Consider the following 19,918-nt stretch of genomic DNA (forward strand, 5'->3'; position numbering starts at 1 on the left):
GGCGGTTCCCTACTTAAGGACACCCGACTTACAGACAACCCCTAGTTACAGACGGACCCCTCTGCCCACTGTGACCTCTGGTGACCTCTCTGGATGTTACTATAGTCCCAGACTGCAATGATCAGCTGTAAGGTGTCTGTAATGAAGCTTTATTGATAATCCTTGGTCCCATTACAGCAAAAAATGTTTAAACTCCAATTGTCACTGGGGCCAAAAAAAAATTTTTTGTCTGGATCTACAATTATAAAATATACAGTTTCGACTTACATACAAATTCAACTGAAGAACTGCCTGTATCTATCTATCTCTATCTATCTCATATGTATCTATCTATCCACCTCATATCTATCTATCTATCTCATATGTATCTATCTATCTATCTACCTCATATCTATCTGTCTATCTCCTATCTATCTCTCTTCTATCTATCTATCTATCTATCTATCTATCCACCTCATATCTATCTATGTGTCGCATATCTATGTATTATATATCTGTACATCTAATTATCCATCTCCAATGATAGCCCAAGGCATTATGGCGTTCAAGGTGCAAAGTCTGCAGGTCTTGGCACAAAAAACCTTGACCTATGGTTCCTTGCAGCGCCGGCTGCTCTCCTCCTGCTCTACTTCTAATGTGCTCTCCCGAATCTATTTCTTATATCTATTATCAGTCTCATATTTATCTCTGATAGATATGAGATATGTGAGGTAAGAGATGCTAAATAATCTTAATATCTATCTCTAATGTTTCTACAGTGGGTATAGAAATTATCCAATTTAAATTTTTCTCTTTGTTTCATTCCAGCTAATTGATAAGATCAAAAAGTTCTTTTTTTGCTCATTAATGTGCCCTGTGCCCCCCCCCCCAGTAATGTTCTCCCCCCAGTAATGTGCACTCTGCCCCCCACCAGTAGTGTGCCCCCCCAGTAATGTGCCCTCTGACCCCCCCAGTAATGTTCTCCCCCCAGTAATGTGCCCTCTGCCCCCCCCCCCAGTAATGTGCCCTCTGCCCCATCCTAACAAAAAAAAAACAGAAATGTAGATATTTTTGCTAATTTATGAAAGGAAATGAACCAAATTAAAACAACAAAAAAAACCTACAAATTCTCACCCGCGCTCCTCTTCATCTTGATCCCGGTGCTCTGTCGCTAGGAATTTATAATTAGCGTCACGGAGCGTGGGGACAAGATGTCCGGGTCACTGAGCTGCTAATTAAACCCCCGCACCTCCCTCTCCCATGGGAAGATGCTACATGTTCCTCACCCCTGGATTTGGGGATCCTCTGCCTCCTCCTTGCAGATCCTCTCCACTTCCCTCAGGTTGCATGGTGAATTTGGTGAATGCCATTTCCCAGTCTCTCCAGAGATGCTCCATTGGGTTTAGGTCCGGGCTCTGGTTGTGTTATTTTAGCTTGTGCTTAGGGTCGTTGTCTTGTTAGAAGGTTCAGTCCAGTCTGAGGTCCAGAAGAGGTTCTCATCCAGGATATCTCTGTACTTGGCTGCATTAATCTTTCCCTCCATTGCAACAAGTGGTCCTGACTGCTGGAGGCTGCAGACTCCCATCTCCCTGCTGCATATCTGGAGCTCAGCCACAGGGATCTTAGGGATCCTCTTTCACCAAGCCTCTTCTGCCACCATTGCTTGGTTTGGCCTGTTCGAGGAAGATGTGCGATTGTCCCAAACTTCTCCCAAACTTATGCTCTTAGGAACCATGAGTGCTGCAGAAATTCTTTTATAACCTTTGCCAGATCTGTGCCTTGTCACAATTCTGTCTGTGAGCTCCTGGGGCAGTTCATTAGACCTTCTGATTCTCATGCGCTCTGACATGCACTGTGAGCTCTTATATAGACAGGTGTGTTCCTTTCCTAATCAAGCACACTCAGTTTAAACACAGCTGGACTCCAATGAACGAGTAGAACCATCTCAAGGAGGATCAGAAGGAAATGGAGAGCATGTGAGTTACATATGAGTGTCACAGCAAAGGAGCTGAATACTTATAACCATGTGATATTCCAGTTTTTCTTGTTTAATAAATTAGCAAAAAAATGTACATTCCTGTAAAGATGGGAGCAGAGTGCACAAATAACGAGCAAAAATGTAACTTTTTTTATTTTACCTATTGGCTGCAATAAAACTATTGAAAAATTTCAAAGGGTCCGAATATTTTCCATACCCAGTGTATCAGGTACCCAGTTCTTACTATATCCGTGTCCTCAGCTCTCCCTAATCTCTCCGTCTCTTCCCAGATGCTCCACAACAAGCACGTGATGGTCCGCGTGGGCGGAGGATGGGAGACATTCGCTGGATATCTGCTGAAACACGACCCCTGCAGAATGCTGCAAATATCCCGCGTGGATGGGAAGACCTCTCCTATCCAGAACAAGTCGCCCACCATCAAAGATATGAGCCCCGACACCTACCTGGTGGTGTCCGCCCATTACAAATCCAAAAAGGAGATCAAGTGAGGCCTTAAAGGGGTGTCCCCTCCCTTCTTGTAGAGTCACAGGTCATCCTGAAGAAGCCCCTGTACCCTACAAGATTGAATCAAATAACCCCCATTCCTCAGAGTAGCCTTTACCTTGCATTTCCTTCTGCTGTAAAACGAAGTTTAAAAAGTTATTTTTCTGTAAATTATAACATTTTTGTAAATGTAGAATGATGTGCGTACGGGCGACTAGCTTACCCCTTAATATTGCGCATATCGTGGGTGTAGACTGAAGGGCCGGGTATTAGGGCAGGGCCCAATATATAGGCCTTCACCTCTACAGAGGCCCAATCACACTGTTCAATCAGCCAATGCACCCGCCGGGTGCCATCACAAACCTAGACATCTGTCAACTTATACTCTTAAAGGGAGTGTCCACTAACACAACCCTCCTATAACTTTGAAATAAAAAAATGTAAAAACATCTCCTTCCTATACATGTCCTACACGTCCTCATCAGTCTTCAGACCACAAAAAGTTGCTTTGTAGTCTGTTACCATGGAGACACATAAGCCCGTATAGGAAGTATGCACAAAACATCACGTGATTTTGAATCCGGATTAATAGAAAAGTCGATAAATTAGTAAGACGCACATTCGAATGAACAGGCAACGCTTTTAGCAGAAAACAGGAGATTATCTAGAAAAATAAATGAGTAATTCATCATAAATCACTAAATTATGTAAAATTTTGGCAGGTCTAGAGAGGGTCGCATGGTGGACTCTATAGCCTCCCTCTCTAGATCCTCGAGAAGCACCGGTTCAGTGTTACTACTGAACAGATGTAGTTTAAAATGTTAAGCCCCACCCCCTGTACTACCCCCGAACCATCTGGGTGTGTCCAATTTTTGACAGGTCTTTGCAAACCCCGCCCCTTTTAGTGTCAGATTTGCCAGTATTGCTGTAAAACAAATCAAAAATGTTTGCATCTATGCACAGAACTAATGAATCTATAGAATAGAAAAGTATTTCTGACAAAAACACACAAAAAAAAAAACCTCTTACCCACTGGATGATAAATGTACAATTAGCGTGGGTTTGACCAATGGGATTGCTTAGTAGTTTTAGCCACTCCCACAGAGTCCACCTCGAGTTGAAACGCCACATCACTTGGCCAGCTGTTGGGAGGAGGTGCATAGGCGCAAGGATAGCAATCAGCAGGCGAGACTCTGCCCAATCAGCAGGGAAGACCCCGCCCAATCAGCAGGGGAGACTCTGCCCAAATATCACGACGACTCAAGGACTCAAATATACTGAGGATTTTTTTTTTTCCTGTGGGAAAATTCTGGATATTTTTTGCGGAAAACAGAATCATCTCACCCGTCTCTCCCCGTTTCCTGATATTTCTGTAACTTTTTTGCATAAATAATGAATTTTGTCTTAAAAATGTTCCAAGATTTTGTCTTTTCTCAGTTTTTTTGTGTCTATTCATGTGCAGGATTTGCTTCGGGCAGTATTATAGTATTCTGTAATGTGTGGCTAATTTTGATAAAGTTTGAATTTTTTTTTTTGGATTGAACAGTTTCCGGTGTCTGATTGGTTATTGCTCTAAGGGGCGTGTCCAATGTCTACAAATCCTATTCCCCAAAATCTGAAGCTTTGAATTGCTATGTGCAATGTACAAGGTCCCAATTGAGGTGTGCGCCATATTTATCAACCGATTGAGCTTAAAGGGCATCTACCACTAGGATAAAGGTCTGTATGCAAATGAGCCTGAGGGGCTCCTGGCTCCATTAACACCTATGGAGCCTTGAGCCCCTCAGGCTCATTTGCACACAGTCCTTCATCCTGGTGGTAGATGCTCCTTATACATGGGCGGCCTGAAAAACTTCAAGCCACACCCCCTTGTCAAAGTAGTCTAAAAGTATATTTGATTGCATTCTTTTCATGCAAATCAATAAATCACATAATATCACATTCAATATCAAAATGTTGCTCTTATCCCTCCCTGGGGACCTTCTATTCCCAGTTCTTCTGACGTCTAGGCCAATCAAAGATTGTACAAAACAACATGTGACCAATGAAACCAATGCCATCAGGTCACTGCTGGAGCAAGGACGCCCCTTGGAGGGGAATGTATAACATTTTTATATTTTTCCCCTATAATAATAATACAGTATGCACTGAGCTCCCTCTAGTGGTGACTGCAGGCTACTAAAATCTTATTATTTAATGGTTTGGACAATACAGGGTTTTTGGAACAGCGTATCGGTTCAAGACCTTATACAACAATCCATTAGGGAATTTATGAGCATAGATTTTGCAAATAATGTACGGTAATTAAAAAAAAAAAAAAAAAAAGAAAATTCCCTAAAACCACCAAAATATTGAGATTTTTCTAAAATTCTAACTACAGGACTTTTCAGTTAGAATCTATATGAATGGAGATCTGATGCGGCTTCTTGAATCAAGGGTTAATTTAATATAATTACTCTGAATTAAATAAAACCAATAAATATTTGAGCTGAACATTTTCCCATTGATAACACAAGGGCACAGTCTGAGTCCCGGCACAGCCGCAAGGGGTCCTGGGGCGTAAAGGTACCACCATCTCGTCAGTCCCATGATGCATTGGGAGCACAAGGTACTCTGTGCCTCATGCCTCAGTGCTGCCGCCAGCTGGTCAACTGCACCGTTGTCAATAATACTGCCTCTAGTAAGCAAAGGGGAAGTCGAGAGGAAGGGGAGGAGAGTCGAGAGGAAGGGGAGGAGAGTCGAGAGGAAGGGGAGGAGAGTCGAGAGGAAGGGGAGGAGTGCAACACAAAGCTAAGAATATTAAGAAGAGGACAGCAAGTCACTATGTAGAGTATGATCCGTCCCGCTGTGGATTATGGAGGGGAGTGTTAGATACAGGCAAATCTTGATTCAAATCTCAGCGGCTTCACCCGGAGGTTGCAAGAATCGGGCCAGAACTCATGACTGCGCCAACTTCTTCTGGATCCACGAACGCAAATAGCAAAAGCCAGACAACGGAAGGTTCCCATGTATCAGGTCTGCGATCAGACTGTCGTCTTCTACCCCCGGAGGATCCTTAGCCGACCTGCCACTGGGGAGAGACACAGAGGGTAAGATACAGAGGGATATGTATCTACACTGCCTGTCTACTGCTGCTCTTGTGCTAGGGACAGCGCCACTGTAGGATGTGTCTGGTACTGCAATTCATCCTCTAGTAAATAAAGACAAAGCTGCAATTCCAGTCTTGAGACAAAGGTAGCGCTATTGCTAAATTACAAAGAGAACCTGTCAGGAGGTGTGACCATAAAGACTCCAGCCAGTGTCATATATTGTCCCTGGAGAGATGTGTTATCAGACCTTTGTGTATGTTGTTAGTAGCAGCAGGACTGTGAAATATGGATTTACATTACAGCATTCTTTGTTCTCCAAGTGCTGAACTCACACTGCTGTGCTCTGTGCTTTCTTCAGCCAGCACTAGGCATTTTCACTGGAGAGATGTGTAATCAGACCTAAGTGTATGTTAGTAGCAGCAGGACTGTTAAATGTAAATTTTCATTCCAGGTTTGTAGCTTCCGTAAGTGTGCTGGGGTGACCTCACACTGCTGTTTTCTGTGCAGACAGTGTTAATTATTGTGAAATAAGGATTTATATTCCAGGATTGTAGCTTCTCCAAGTGCACGGTATGGATCTTCTCCACAGTCACTCTGCTCTGAGTAACTGCTGTAGTATTCAACTAGTAGCCAGAGAGGCTGTAAAGCAGCTCAATGCAGAGAGCACAGCAGTGCGAGGACAAACCCCCAGTGCACTTGAGAGGCTAAATCCAGGTACATAAATCCATATTTCACAGTCCTGCTGCTACTAACAATATACACAAAGGTCTAATTACACATCTCTCCAGGGACAATACATAACACTGTCTGCAGGCTTAAGGTCTGGATTCCCGTCACGGATGTGAAGGGAAGGGGATTTATCCTCCGGCTTTTCTGTGCACAATCCATAGGAGATAAGCACCGGAGTCACAGAGTTGTTGGATTTGATACAGATTTGGGTTTGTGACTGGTGAACACATCCTGAGGCAATTAGGGCAAACAAGTCTGTGCAGACACTGAGCCAGCAGGGGGCGTGAGAGAGATCAGCAGTTCTGTCATTGCAGTCTAATTGTATAATATTATATAACGCTGCACATTAATGAAGGTGAAGAGGATGTGACGGCAGCGGCTGATGAGAACTGCGAGTATCTGAAAAGAAGCGCAGTATCGGCGGCGTGGGCGATCACACCGCGTTAAGGTAATAGCTCCATCCCTGAAGAACATAAGCTGTAAAATCCATGTGCGGCAGATAGACGGCGTACAAAAGGTCATTCATCTCACCCATCGTGTCACAAGTTTCCGCATGACGGCGAGATTTTATAAGTCTATCGCAGCCATTTACGTAGATGAATCTATACCGCCACCTGGTGTCATCAGCGGGGAATGACAGTCACCGGAGAAGAAAGATCTATTGTTCCGATTGTGATCAAAGCCCTGAGTCCTGAGTACTTACCTTTATATACAGAGATATGTTGATGGTCAGATATAGAGAAAACTTAAATCACCGATCCCCTCCCGATACTTAGATTCAAATTCACCGCATACTGTACCCAAAATCATTACAAATCTATGAAAAATCTTTTCTAAGATATGTTATCCTCAGATCAGACTGGCTGTAAGCCAACTGGAAGCAGCAGCAGCCCTCCCCTAACCGTTCCCCGACATGCTAGGCCCCACCCAATGACTAAGCTCCGCCTTTCAGAACACTGAAATTGATACTTGTAACAAATCTGAATTCTCTCTGTATCTGTACTGACTGGGAGGGCACTAGAGAAGACGCTGGATAAGACAAGCTTCTACAGACTCGGATGTGATTGGTCGCTGCAGCTCAGTCGAGTCAAGAAGGCGGGGCTATGGTTTTTCTTGCAAAAAAAAAAAAAAAACCTGATCGTACTGGACTTGGACATTTATCATTGCAACTGAGTCCTGTACATAAAAGTTACTAGGAGCTGTACAGGGAAGTGCTGCCCCCTGCTGTATACAATGGTAGCACAGTCTCAGGTGTACAGGTATTTTATTGGAGGGTCAAGACTTGTAACGTCCTCTGCTGAAAATCCTCTGTGCTGCTGCATCCACTATTGGATCGGGACATTTATCGAACACAGAAAAGATATAGGGGCTCATTTACTAAGGGTCTGTTGGACGTATTTTCGTCGGGTTTCCCGCCGATTTCCATTTTGTGGTGAATTGCCCCTGGATTTTGGCGCACGTGATTGGATTTTGGCACATCGGCGCTGGATTACACGGGGCGGAAATCAGGGGGGCGGGCCGTCGGACAACCCGACGGATTCGGACAACGCGCAGGGTTTAACAATTAGAAATGTGTCGCAAAACATGCACTTACAAGCACCAGGTGAACTCCAGCGGACCTCGGCGCGACGGATGCAGGAACTCGGGCGCACAATCTTAGTGAATCGCGCCGGACCCGAATCCTCATCGGACAACGCACCGCGGGATCGCGACAGGACCGGGTAAGTAAATCTGCCCCAATGTTTGTTGTACAGGGATGTGCTGCCCCCTGCTGGATACAATTCTAGCACAATCCTAAGAATAGAGGTATTTATTTGAGAAAGACAAGGGTTAAGGCTCCTTAAATCCTCTGTGCTGCTGCTTCCACTGTATAACACTCACTGCTGTGTGATATCCCACTGTCCTTGCGCTGTCACATACATCTCCTCACTGACATCATCATGTATGCGATCACTGCTCTCCCCTGAAATACTCTGTGCTGCTGTGAACATACCTAAAGCCTTCTCATATGTTTTCTGCATTTATTAGTACCATCCTGATCAGAACCGGTCTTACCAGAATCGTAACAGGACCCGCGTGTAATGTTTACACAACAAACAGAGCAGCCATGGAGGAAAGAACGAGGACGAGTTAGAAGTTATAGTGACCTGGGAAGAAACTTCAGGACTATACAAGAAAGTTCATTAAAAAATGTGCGGCTGTGTCCAGTGATAAAAGGCGTCTCTTGTCCTTAAAGGGATTTTCCAGGACTTTTTTTTACATATTCGTAAAGGAAATCTCCCATCACAATCCATCCTGATAAACCAGGGACATTATTCATAGATCCGGGTACCGGGACTGTGATAATCTGCTTATATTAGTTATCCGGGGTATCCTTCCTTTTAACATATACTTTTAAAATTATGCTAATGAGCAAAAGTGCTCCTGGGGGTATTGCCAGAGGTATTACCGCTCCATAATGCAGATTCACAGGCTGTAACATTGTGCAGGAGTACTTATCCCCGCTGTTTACAGCAGGCAGAGGGAGGGGGGAAGTGCTGAGGGAGCAAAGGAGTGAGGCAGTATAACAGCCTGTGAAGCTGTACAGCGCAGAGGGGCTCTACTTATGCCCCCAAGAGCCCTTCAGGTTCATTTGCATAATTGTAAAAGTTGATTTTCAAAGGAAGGAAGCCACGGATAACAAATATCATTTATCATGATGGATATTGATTTCCTTTCCTTTAAGGATCGGTGATCAGTATCAGATTGGGGAAGGTCTGACACACATCACCCCCCGGGCTGATCACCTACATAACAGGCTGCAGTGTTAGGTCGAGCAGTGCAGTCTCTTCTCAGCGCTGTACACGGCATAGTGGGTATAACTGGTATTGCAGTCCTGCCCCCACCAAGTTACAATTTTGCCATTTGACCAATGTACAAGACATCACTGATCGGGGAACAGAAGAACAATCAGAAGGAGTGCTGGACCCCAATATTCTAAGGACACATAATTAATAATAATAAGAAAAATATTGCAATATTGCAAATACAGAGTTGTTCTACCTACCCGTAGTCCCCCACCGCCTCCACCTGCAGGGGCTGAATTCACCACCATATTGTCCATCTCTTCCTTCTTCTTTTTCTTCTGCTCCACGGACGTTGGGTTCTTAATCCCCCGAGACGCGGCCTTCACAGGAGACAAGGAGTTACACAAGGGTTAAGAAACGGAGCTCACGTATAGTGACCTTACCCGCAGTATGTGAGGGTATTTCATGGGGGCGCTGAGGAGGGGTCATAACATGCTCCACCCCCTCTACTAATACTGACCCCCTCTGGGGGTCACCCGTTCTCCCCTAGCGAAAAATTACTAGGTCACTGGGAGCTATGAAAGTCTCCATAAAAAGATATATATAGGTTAGTGCCCCCTCTATAGGTAACTGCAGGCAGCACATACTTCCATCTGCCTCTTCTCCGCGGCTTCCGCTAATTGTCGCCTCTTCAGATCCTGTGGAGGAAGAAAAAACATAAGTAAAATTACCATCATTTTGGCAGAAAAAAATTTGGGTTATACATTTCCCACAATGATTTCTGTGCTGGACCTGTACTCACAGCAGCATAGGCAGATATAATCAGTTAGGACTAGGGGACTACTGCCCCCTACTGGGACATTAGATAACTGTGATGTTGAAGATCTGGGAAACATGGCCACAATCCTCCTGATTTAAGGGTTGGGCGAGGGGTAGGCACTTGTAATATACAACGATCCTCATTAATTATAGATCAGTTACTACACTCAGGATGGAGCTCCGACTGCTATACTGCGCCTGTTACCTAGCAACAAGAACGCTCAGCTGAACGACGCATAGACCGGGATCATAGGATCTGTATAATACCATCTGGGTCTGTAAAGACATAGGGACTTGTTTATATGTTGACCATAGCAACCAATCACAGCGCAGCTCATTTTCTAAAAGCAGCTTAGGGGTCCTAGACGTGGGACCCATTTACACCTTGCGCCAAAACCAGGGGTGGGATCTACTGAGAGACGGCACAATGTGAAGATTCCAACATTTTCTGTGATATGTATCCGCTCCCGGCTTTGGCTTTTATATACGGATGCAAAATACTGAGCAAAAGAGCGCAGTGTGAACATAGCCTGAGAGCGGATACTTTTCTTGTTCTGGCTCCAGTGTTGTTCCGGTACTACTGTGTTTTTGGCATTGCATGGTTCAAGGATTCGTTCCCTGTGCTAACCATACCCTCCCCCCTTCCCCCGAGGCCTGGGAGCAGCGCCAAAGACGGGAACCGGAAGATGGAGCAGTGTTTACGGAAAACCCCTTTAAAGGGATCATCCAGGATTGTTGATTTTTATTTTTGAGGACTGGCACCAGTTGCTCTAAAACTAATCAATGACTCTGGGGGAGATTTATTGTACAACGCTTTCTGACCCTGTAATAATCACAATTAAAGGGGGTTATTTCACCTTTAAGTCACCTCTGCACCAAGTGGGCATGGAGGAGTGTGAAGGGGGCACGGCTGGCGGTGGAGAGGGTGGGCACGGGGCTTTCCTGCACACTCACTGCAGCCTTTCATGGACAGGGGCTGCGCACTTCTAGGCCTGTACACTGGCATCCCCTTATGTTAGTATATAGCAGCTCAGCGGTGACGACACCAGTCTCACACAGGCTACAGAGGTAGTAGCGGGTGCGTGGATGTGGTCGCAACGTCGTTGCGGGGCTCCCTGTATATAAACAGAGAGCGGAGCGCCAGAGAGAGGGACGCACAGGACAAAAACATTGCGGATAAGGGCCTGGCATACGGAGAGCTCAGGCCGTAGTCACACTGTGCACTTGAATTGCATTTGGAAACACAATCCAAACGCATCGGGGAGGAGCTTCTCCTGAACGCAGATGCGCTTAGACCGGAACGCTTGCATCAGGAACGAGCAACAGTGCAAAACACAAATTGCTCATTCCTAAAGGCAAGCGTTTCGGTTTAAACACTTTCGGCATTCGGGTGAAACTCCTCCCTGATGCGTTTCAAAACGCAATTCAAGCGCAAAGTCTGAACATGGCCTTAGGATTGCAGCCCTCAGTTATGAGACCCTTGTCTCCTGTGCATCACATCAATGGGATATCCTCACATAGATGTGGAATTTTACACCTGCAATCCTATGAAAAAATATTTCACGGAACGTTGTACTACGGCAAACACGTAATATATGGGGGAAGGGGCGGGCATCATATATCGGGGGTACCGTCACTTATCAACCCAAAAACACAGGATTTACAGGACAGCCCCTGCTATTTGGGGTCTCTGTTAGCTCAATGGTAAAATTTAGGGCTGCAAAAAAACTAAATTCCAGATAATTGTTATAAGACTGATTGATTTTAAAGAAAATCTTACAAATATATAATTAAATTATTATAGTAAATGACATAATTTAGCAGAAGTGCCTTATATAGTAGAGGTTTGTCTGTACTTTGCACCTTAGGCAGTCAGCTGTCAGTCAGCTGTTCCCTGCGCCACACCCAGGGAGGGGACCCCTACTTACAGGATCAGGGGTCTCCACCACATCGTCAGCAGCGCCCCCCAGACATGGCAGGCACAGTCCCATCCCCGGCAGCCCTCAGTCTTCAGCTCTCCAGCAGGGACAAGGGGTGGAGAACATGGAAAATCCACAATAACAACAAGCGACAGCCGCTGTAGTGGTGACTAGAGGGAAAGAGTTATACTAATCAGCGTCCACAACCTGTCCGTGCTAATGGAGGCAGCGGCCGCCATTTTGGCGGAGCCCCGGACTTTAAGCTGATCATAGACATAATGGCTGCGGGAGTGCAGAGATAGAAGATTATACAGTTTAGAAGCTGTAGGACTACTACCCCCAGCATCATGTCAAAATAAAAAATAATTATCTATGACTGATATAAGATAGATGTGTGTGTTCTGAGAGTTGTAGTAGAATAATATGACATATTCTGGCTAAACAGGCACAGATTGAGAGAGATGTGTAAATGCTGAGGGTTGTAATAGTGTGCCCTGTTACTAGAACAAAGCCACCCCATGAACACTAGATGCCCCCATAGATAGTGGCACACGTTTCCCAACTTTCACAACAGACAATGAGCAGACCAGCTTGCGGGCGCATTCACACAATGTGTTGCGTCGCTTTGTGCTTTGCGTTTTTGACGCATTTCACTGGCTTCAGCCTTGATTACATGCTAAGGTTATATTGCGTTTTAGCAGATGCAGTGGAAACACAATGTAACCTTAGCATATAATCAAGGCTGAAGCCAGTGGAATGCGTCAAAAACGCAACAAACAACGCGCCGCAGCGCACCGTGTGAATGCGCCCTTAATCACGTGCTAATATTACATTGCGTTTCCACTGCATCTGCTACTGTAAAAAGCAATGTAACCCTAGCATGTGATCAGGGCTAAAGCCTTTGGAATACATCAAAAACACATCAAAAAACGTGACGCAACGCATCGTGTGAATGCTTCCTTAATCTGTTATCACAGAACCGCACACAGTCGGTTGTTGAAATGCAAAACACATGACGAGAGATTTATCAGGGCTTGTACTGCAGTTTTCTGTTGTACAATCCCTGAGGCCGTGTTCACACGCAACATTTATAGTTTTTATTTAGAATATGATGCGTTACATTGTGTTTACAACACGTTTACGTTGTGTTAACTCAATGAAATGTGATGTTAACACAATGTAAAGACTGCAGGGATTGACAAAGCCAAACCTTAAATTTGGTACTTGCCCCTGTACCTTGATCAACCATCCAACCGTCTGGTACTTGACCTTGTACCTTGATCAACCATCCAACCGTTTGGTACTTGACCCTGTACCTTGATCAACCATCCAACCGTTTGGTACTTGACCTTGTACCTTGATCAACCATCCAACCGTTTGGTACTTGACCCTGTACCTTGATCAACCATCCAACCGTTTGGTACTTGACCTTGAACCTTGACAAACCATCCAACCGTTTGGTACTTGACCTTGTACCTTGATCAACAATCCAACCGTTTGGTACTTGACCTTGTACCTTGATCAACCATCCAACCGTTTGGTACTTGACCTTGTACCTTGATAAACCATCCAACCGTTTGGTACTTGACCGTGTACCTAGACTAACCACCCAACCGTTTGGTACTTGACCCTGTACCTAGACTAACCCCCCCATCAACAGACCGGGAAACTAAATGTTTGGGTAATGTGGGAAGGCCACAGCGTTTATTAACAACTAAGATAATTTATTAAATAACGTTATAAATTAAAACATTTCCCAACTTGCTAGGCCCGCTTGGCATCTTCAAAATCTTGAGAACCAACTTCGCCCGAAATGGCGGCTGCGGCCCTGCAGCCGGCATGTGGGCATCTTCCAGCGCCTTAGGGCCTGTGTAACTTCCGCCTTCGCTGTGACATCTGTAGGAAAACAGAAGGAAACAGCCAAAACCAAGGAAAGAAGAGCTGAGAGGGAGACTTCTCGCCTCTTCGGTCCAGGGGGCAGAAGGAAAGAGGCACCCCCACGTGCTCTCGGACTTTATAAAACCACCGGGCGGGTCCTTACCCGCCCCCAAACACCGCCTCCGGTGATCTCACATGGGAGGAGTAAAGGGGCAAGCCCCACCAGCCTACCAGAGGGCTTGAAACCACCCCCTACAGTCCTCCGCCCCTTCGCTATTTGCTTTGGGGCTTGTTATGAATTGCATTTACAGGGCGTTAAACACGCCCAATAATTGCAATTCCTTGCGACTCACCAGTAATTGTGATTACTTTTCCCCTTATGTTGCCTCCAAGTTGGTATTGGGGGGGTGTGAAGGGGTCCGCACTGGGCAGCAGAGTGGGATGTTCCGGCCCTACACTAGCTATAGCCTGCGCCTGTTCAATGTGCGACAGCCAGAGCCCCTAGATATATTCAGGGGGCAAAATTTTCATCGTACCCTGGTGCACCATGATAAATTCACCTCATGGGGCTCAAGACCAATCATGTGCATTTCAAGACAATTTGGACAAGCCCTTTTCAAAAACACATGCATTTTTTAACGCATGCTGTGTTTTTTTCAATCTGAAAACACACTACTAAAAACGCCCCAAAAACGGCCTAAAAAACGCCACGCGTGTCACCACCCTGAGGGCGCGTTCACACGTTGCGCTTTGGTTGCGTTTTCATTGCCTTTTAAAATGCATTACAACAGCTGAGGAGAGGTGATTTGCCTAATTACATTACTATTTACATTTGTTAACGCTATGTTAATGCATGCGTTTTGTAAACGCAAACGTTAACAGTAATGTAATTAGGTAAATCCCCTCATCTCAGCTGTTGTAATGCGTTTTAAAACGCAATGAAAACGCAACGTGTGAACGCGCCGTAAGGGTCCGGTCACACACACAGCTTTGAAACAACATGCACAGGGGGGTGCCATAGCCCAAATGCATATGCATTTCTATGGAACTGCATGTAATCAGTAACCAGCACTCGGTGTCTTGTATTGTTTCATTCCAAGACAACAGGTGCTGGTTACCGATCGCATGCGTGTCCATAGAAAAGCATATGTGATCGGAACGTGATACGTCAAATGCGCTTTGATTCTATTTCTAAACATGTGACCGGTCCTGAGGCCACAGATGTTTTTGTGTTCCATTTTTTAGTCCCCGTATTTGTGGGTAACTCACGTCCTCATGTATTTCTGAGGTCATCTAGACCACTGCGAAAAAAACTGCGAGCAGGTCCTATTCCTCGCCATGTTTGCGGCTCTACTCTCTTTTGCAGATCCACAAAAAAATCTATGACACAAGGATCATTTTTGTGGAAAATGAAGGAGAAAACAGGTAAAAAGCTGTTGAAAAACACAAAGCAAAAAACGGAACTACAAGCCCTTTTTGGCAGACAGGGAAATAAAACATTCAGTATTGTCTTACTGTGCTCATTTAAATCTACAGGCAGTCCCCGGGTTACGTACAAGATAGGTTCTGTAGGTTTGTTCTTAAGTTGAATTTGTATGTAAGTCGGAACTGTATACTTTATAATTGTAATCCCAGCCAGAACTTTTTTGGTCTCTGTGACAATTGGATTTCAAAAATGTTGGGTTGTCATAAGAACCAGGATTAACACTAAAGCTTAATTGCAGCACCTGTGATAACTGTTACAGCTTATTATTATGCAGAAGTCCGTTTGTAACTAGGGGTCATCTGTAAGTCGGGTGTTCTTACTGAACTTGTCCTTGGTAGCTCTGTGACGGGCAGATTCGTTGACTTCATCATTTTGCTTCTCCCGGGCCCAAAGCAGAATCAGAGGCTGAACGGTGGAGCAGGAAGCTGACGGCTCCCTGCTTGTCCATTATACACATTTCAAGATAAAAAATATCTTTAAACAACAATAAAGCTACTAGCAACGCTGTTTTGACCCAATTTTGGGTCTTATTCATACAGCACATGAGATATATATATAATAAAAATGACTCCAAATTATATCCAATAGTAATGTACTAATATATTATTCTCCATATTAAGGCTCTGATCACTTTATTATCTATAGACACAGAGATGTGGTTTGTGGCTAATTTGAATATGTAAATAGCTTGATGATGTCACACGGAATCCCATGAGGTCACGTTGCTTTATGACATCACGTTGTCACCGGCTTCATGGAAATAGAATGCGAAAACCATTTGTGTTTCTTCACCGATTACTGGGAAGAGGCGATTTTTTCTGCTCTGTTCATTGCGAATATGAAGCGTACGATAAAGATTAACCGCGAGATGTGGCGCACTACGAATAGTGCGGAGCCGCCAGCACCTCGCAGGAGGCAGCCTCCTGTCACCATTCTGGAGAGTGCGGATGAGAATCGGGAGCCCCCCACAACATCCGCTGGGCCCCAGATAGATCGAACCTCCCGGAAGACCCTGAAGAGGAGGAGGGTGGATGATTCTGGGTCAGACCACCCTGTGGCCAAAAGGCCTAGGCTGGACCAGGACCTAAAGGAAGAAAGCAGTGGCCGGGAGCAGACCCCACGTAAGGCCCTGAAGAGGAGGAGAGCGGAGAATTCAGGGACTGACCACCCAGTGGCCAAAAGACCTAGGCTGGACCAGGACCTAAAGGAAGAGAACAGCGTCCAGGAGAAGACCCAGCGTAAGGCCCTAAAGAGGAGGAGAGTGGAGGATTCAGAGTCTGACCACCCAGTGGCCAAAAGACCTAGGTTGGACCAGGACCTTGAAGCAGAAAACAGCAGCCAGGAGAAGACCCCACATAAGTCCCTGAAGAGAAGGAGAGCAGAGGATTCTGGGTCTGAACATCCGGATGTCAAAAGACCAAGACTAGGAGGTAGGAGCTGCCAGGATATAGCTATAAGTATAAGTGATGGCTATGTAGCCCCCAGAACTGCCCACTGCTTGTGTCTGGTACTGCAGCTCAGCTCTGTTGAAGTAAATGTGGCTGAATTGCAATACCACATACAACCTGCACATCACAGCGGCGCTGCTTTTAAAAGAAAAACTGTCCTAGTTACCCATGACAACCATCCAAAGTATAGCTTTCATGTAAAACTGCATAGGAAAAATGAACATGAGATCTGATTGGCTGGAAAGTTTCACTTGATGACAGTTCTGATAAATCTGGTCTAGAGTTTATGTTGCCCGTAGCAGCCAATCACAGCACAGGTACATTGTATAATAAGCAGAATACACAGAGAAAGCTGCAACATGATTCTTCACTGCGGAGCACTAGGGGAGGTTTTATTAGAGATTATTATTAGACCGGCCACTGGATTACTAGACACTAGGGAAATAGTAAGCCTCAGCAGTTCTGCAATTCGAAGGCTACTAGGGGCTGTGGGTCAACCCTTGTGTGATTTTCTCTGGTGGAGCCCTAGTCCAAAGCTGCATAGGATTTCTATGTGTACTCAATGTCAGTAAGAGGTCACTAAAGCTCTGCTCCTGCACACATACTTCCTACACTCAGGCCGGTTCTCACCCTCCATCTCATGTCTGTATCTTCTCTCCTAGACTGAGGCAGTGATGTCCCATCACCCTGTCCCACTGCCTGCCCTGTCATCACCTACAGAGGCGAGAAAATACCCAATTCCATCAGGAGAATAAAGAACTATTCAGGGGCTTCTCCTACACAAGCCACACGTGGAGATGACGGCCATATAGGAAGCCGGCCACGTCATAAGATCTCTGTCCAAGCCACAAGATGTCACTGACTCCATCTAATTCATGGATCCTGAAGGTGAGTTCATCTACATGAGGTTCTGCTGAGTAGTGATCCAGTCCGTTCTCACACCAGACCTGTTACTTGTCTACAGGACTCATTCACAAATAGTTACATCTGGGGAAGTTTCTTCTGTAGTTGTGGCCTCCATTATTTATGTGTCTATACTGTAAGCAGAAGATGGAGACGTTGAGGCCTAAACTAGACCCTTCTACTATTATCCATCACAGATACTTCTGCTTTATGACACAATGTTCCTCGTTGTATCTTGTAGAGAGAAGATATTCTTTGAAGACTTCTGCAGAGATTGAGGCGACTGATGGAGGTTGTTCTACCCCCCAACAAAGCTGCGACCCCATAACCGCCCGTCCTTGGTCTATTGTTTATCACTTTAAGGACATTGACCACTATGGACGTCATCCTTAAGCGCGGTCACAGATGAACTCTGATGTGGATTGCTTCGTCCATAGAACCATCCCAGGATATCCTGTCAGCAGACAAATTGTAATGAAAGAGAAAAAGTAGTATCCGGCGCTCCAAGCTGAATACTACGTGCTTTTATTAGACGTCCATTAAAAAGATAAAGTATTACATAGTCCCATAGACCTACGCGTTTCGGACTTAACAATTCAGTTCTTCCTCGTGGTCTCTCATTGAATTGTTACGTTCGAAACAGGGAGCAGCCAATCTACTGCTACGGATCGGGATGACACACTCAGAGTATCAGCCAGATCATCAGGACGCGAATGCTCGCCCTGACTGCGTGCTATTAAGAACGAGCACTCACGTCCTTTGGCATTAACCTGTTAAAGAGGTGGTCTACTCAAAGGATAAAAATTCACAAAATTCTGAATAAAATGTCTAATATAATTTAATTATTTCTCATCATTCTTGTTCTTTGGCATTAACCGGTTAAAGAGATTAACTGCTCAATGGAAAAAATACACAGAATGCTGAGGAGCAGTTTCCCACTTCTCCTTTGGTATCTACCATTGGCATAACTAGAAGCTGATGGGCCCCAGTGCAAAGACTGTGCCAGGCCCCCGACTATAATCTGTGGTTTATAGTAATAGTCTTCTCATATGGGAAAGTGACACCATAAGGGCCCCATAAACCTCTTGGGCCCTGGTGCGACCGCAACCTCTGCACCTCCTCGCCCCTGGTATCTACATTCCTTGAGGAGAGAAGAGACGGGCACTAACCCATTATCTGCCCCGGCTTTACATAGTCAAGGCCTGGAAATAAGATCTTCTCTCCTTACATTACATTGTTGTCAATTTCAGATTCTACCACAGCATTGGGGATATGGTTCTTACCTGCGCTGCATTCATTTAGGAACAGGCGTCCTATAAGCCCTGTGCTCCTGTGAAAGGCCTTTAAAGGGGTTGTACATTTTATCTCATGCTCTGGGTAATGTGTGTGGGGGGGGGGAGGATATTATGTAATTCACCAATATACATCTATTAATAGTCCTGCACTGATTCTTCATGTGATATTTAAGTATTCATGATCAATCCTTCCAGGACCTTTTGATCCCGTTCATATATTTAAAAAAACGTAAGGTCCTGGAAGGGAGATTAGTCATGGAACGTTAGGACAGTGAATAGAGTGAGAACCTCCATAAATAGTTCCACTCTGTCACATGACTCAAGTGCAGCGCTGGGGTCCTGGGTTCAAGTCCCAGGGCCAACATCTGCAAAGAGTTTGTATGTTCTCTCCGTGTTTGTGTGGGTTTCTCTCCGGTTTGTTCCCACACTCCAAAACATACTGGTAGGTGATTAAATTGTGAGCCCCAATGGGGACAGGGACTGATTTAGCAGCTCTGTGCAGCGCTGCGTAATCTGTGTGCGCTATATAAATTATTATAAGCGAGAGCATCCTCATAAATAGTACAAGCGGCCATAAAAGGTCTCAGTGTGTCCTAGCAATAGAGCACGTTCCCTAATATCTTCCTGGTGTGTCCCATACAGAGAGATGTCTATATCCCCATTAGCAAAGCTAGAGTGTCCCCATATACAGTGCCAGTGTGCCTCCATTTCCCACCAGTCACTACTGATTTATTGAATAATACATGGGGCAGGGGCTGAATGGAGGAGCCGGACTCCAGGGTCTAGGAATACAAGAGGAGGATGAGTCCTGCTCCTCCCTTCAGACCCCGCACCATGTATTATTATGGGAATTAGCCCCAACTGGAGTGTTCCTGATCAAGTAGGGACCCCTACAGAACCTGAAAGGAGGGATCTGTTCTAACCCAAATAGCACTGACAGAAACAACAATGAGCTCCATTATCTCCATAGAGAGGAATAGAATATCAGGGCACATATGCTACAGGTACAACTCCCATTCCCATCACCTTTGGTGGTCCCACCACTGATCAGTAAGTTATCCCCTATCCAGCGGGTAGAGCGCTGGTACAGCAGTCACACAGAGCA

At 45.2% G+C, this 19,918-nt stretch overlaps 3 protein-coding genes across 4 annotated transcripts in view; 2 read left to right on the forward strand and 1 right to left on the reverse strand.

Annotated features, from left to right (window-relative positions):
* The window catches only part of GAS2 (growth arrest specific 2), an 82,080-nt gene extending 78,076 nt beyond the window's left edge, over window positions 1-4,004 (forward strand). For both annotated transcript variants that reach the window (XM_072118948.1, XM_072118949.1), the window contains exon 8: window positions 2,248-4,004. In XM_072118948.1, coding sequence (XP_071975049.1) covers window positions 2,248-2,466 — 219 coding nt within the window. In that variant the 3' untranslated portion in view covers window positions 2,467-4,004. The remainder of the gene's footprint in view (window positions 1-2,247) is intronic.
* Window positions 4,005-4,884: 880 nt separating this feature from the next.
* On the reverse strand, window positions 4,885-11,972 carry SVIP (small VCP interacting protein). The gene is made up of 4 exons (XM_072118950.1): window positions 11,813-11,972; window positions 9,713-9,763; window positions 9,326-9,445; window positions 4,885-5,531 (listed from the first exon to the last, which is right to left on the reverse strand). The coding sequence occupies exons 1-4, from the start codon at window positions 11,873-11,875 to the stop codon at window positions 5,517-5,519; spliced, it is 249 nt and encodes an 82-aa protein (XP_071975051.1). The 5' UTR covers window positions 11,876-11,972; the 3' UTR covers window positions 4,885-5,516.
* Window positions 11,973-15,819: 3,847 nt separating this feature from the next.
* On the forward strand, window positions 15,820-18,360 carry LOC140069063 (uncharacterized). Its single transcript, XM_072114394.1, has 3 exons — window positions 15,820-16,597; window positions 17,278-17,503; window positions 17,760-18,360. Exons 1-2 carry the CDS (start codon window positions 15,922-15,924, stop codon window positions 17,280-17,282), a joined length of 681 nt encoding a protein of 226 aa, XP_071970495.1. The 5' UTR covers window positions 15,820-15,921; the 3' UTR covers window positions 17,283-17,503; window positions 17,760-18,360.
* Window positions 18,361-19,918: the final 1,558 nt, after the last annotated feature.

Source organism: Engystomops pustulosus, chromosome 7 (assembly GCF_040894005.1).
Source record: "Engystomops pustulosus chromosome 7, aEngPut4.maternal, whole genome shotgun sequence".
Classification (NCBI taxonomy): Eukaryota; Metazoa; Chordata; class Amphibia; order Anura; family Leptodactylidae; genus Engystomops; species Engystomops pustulosus.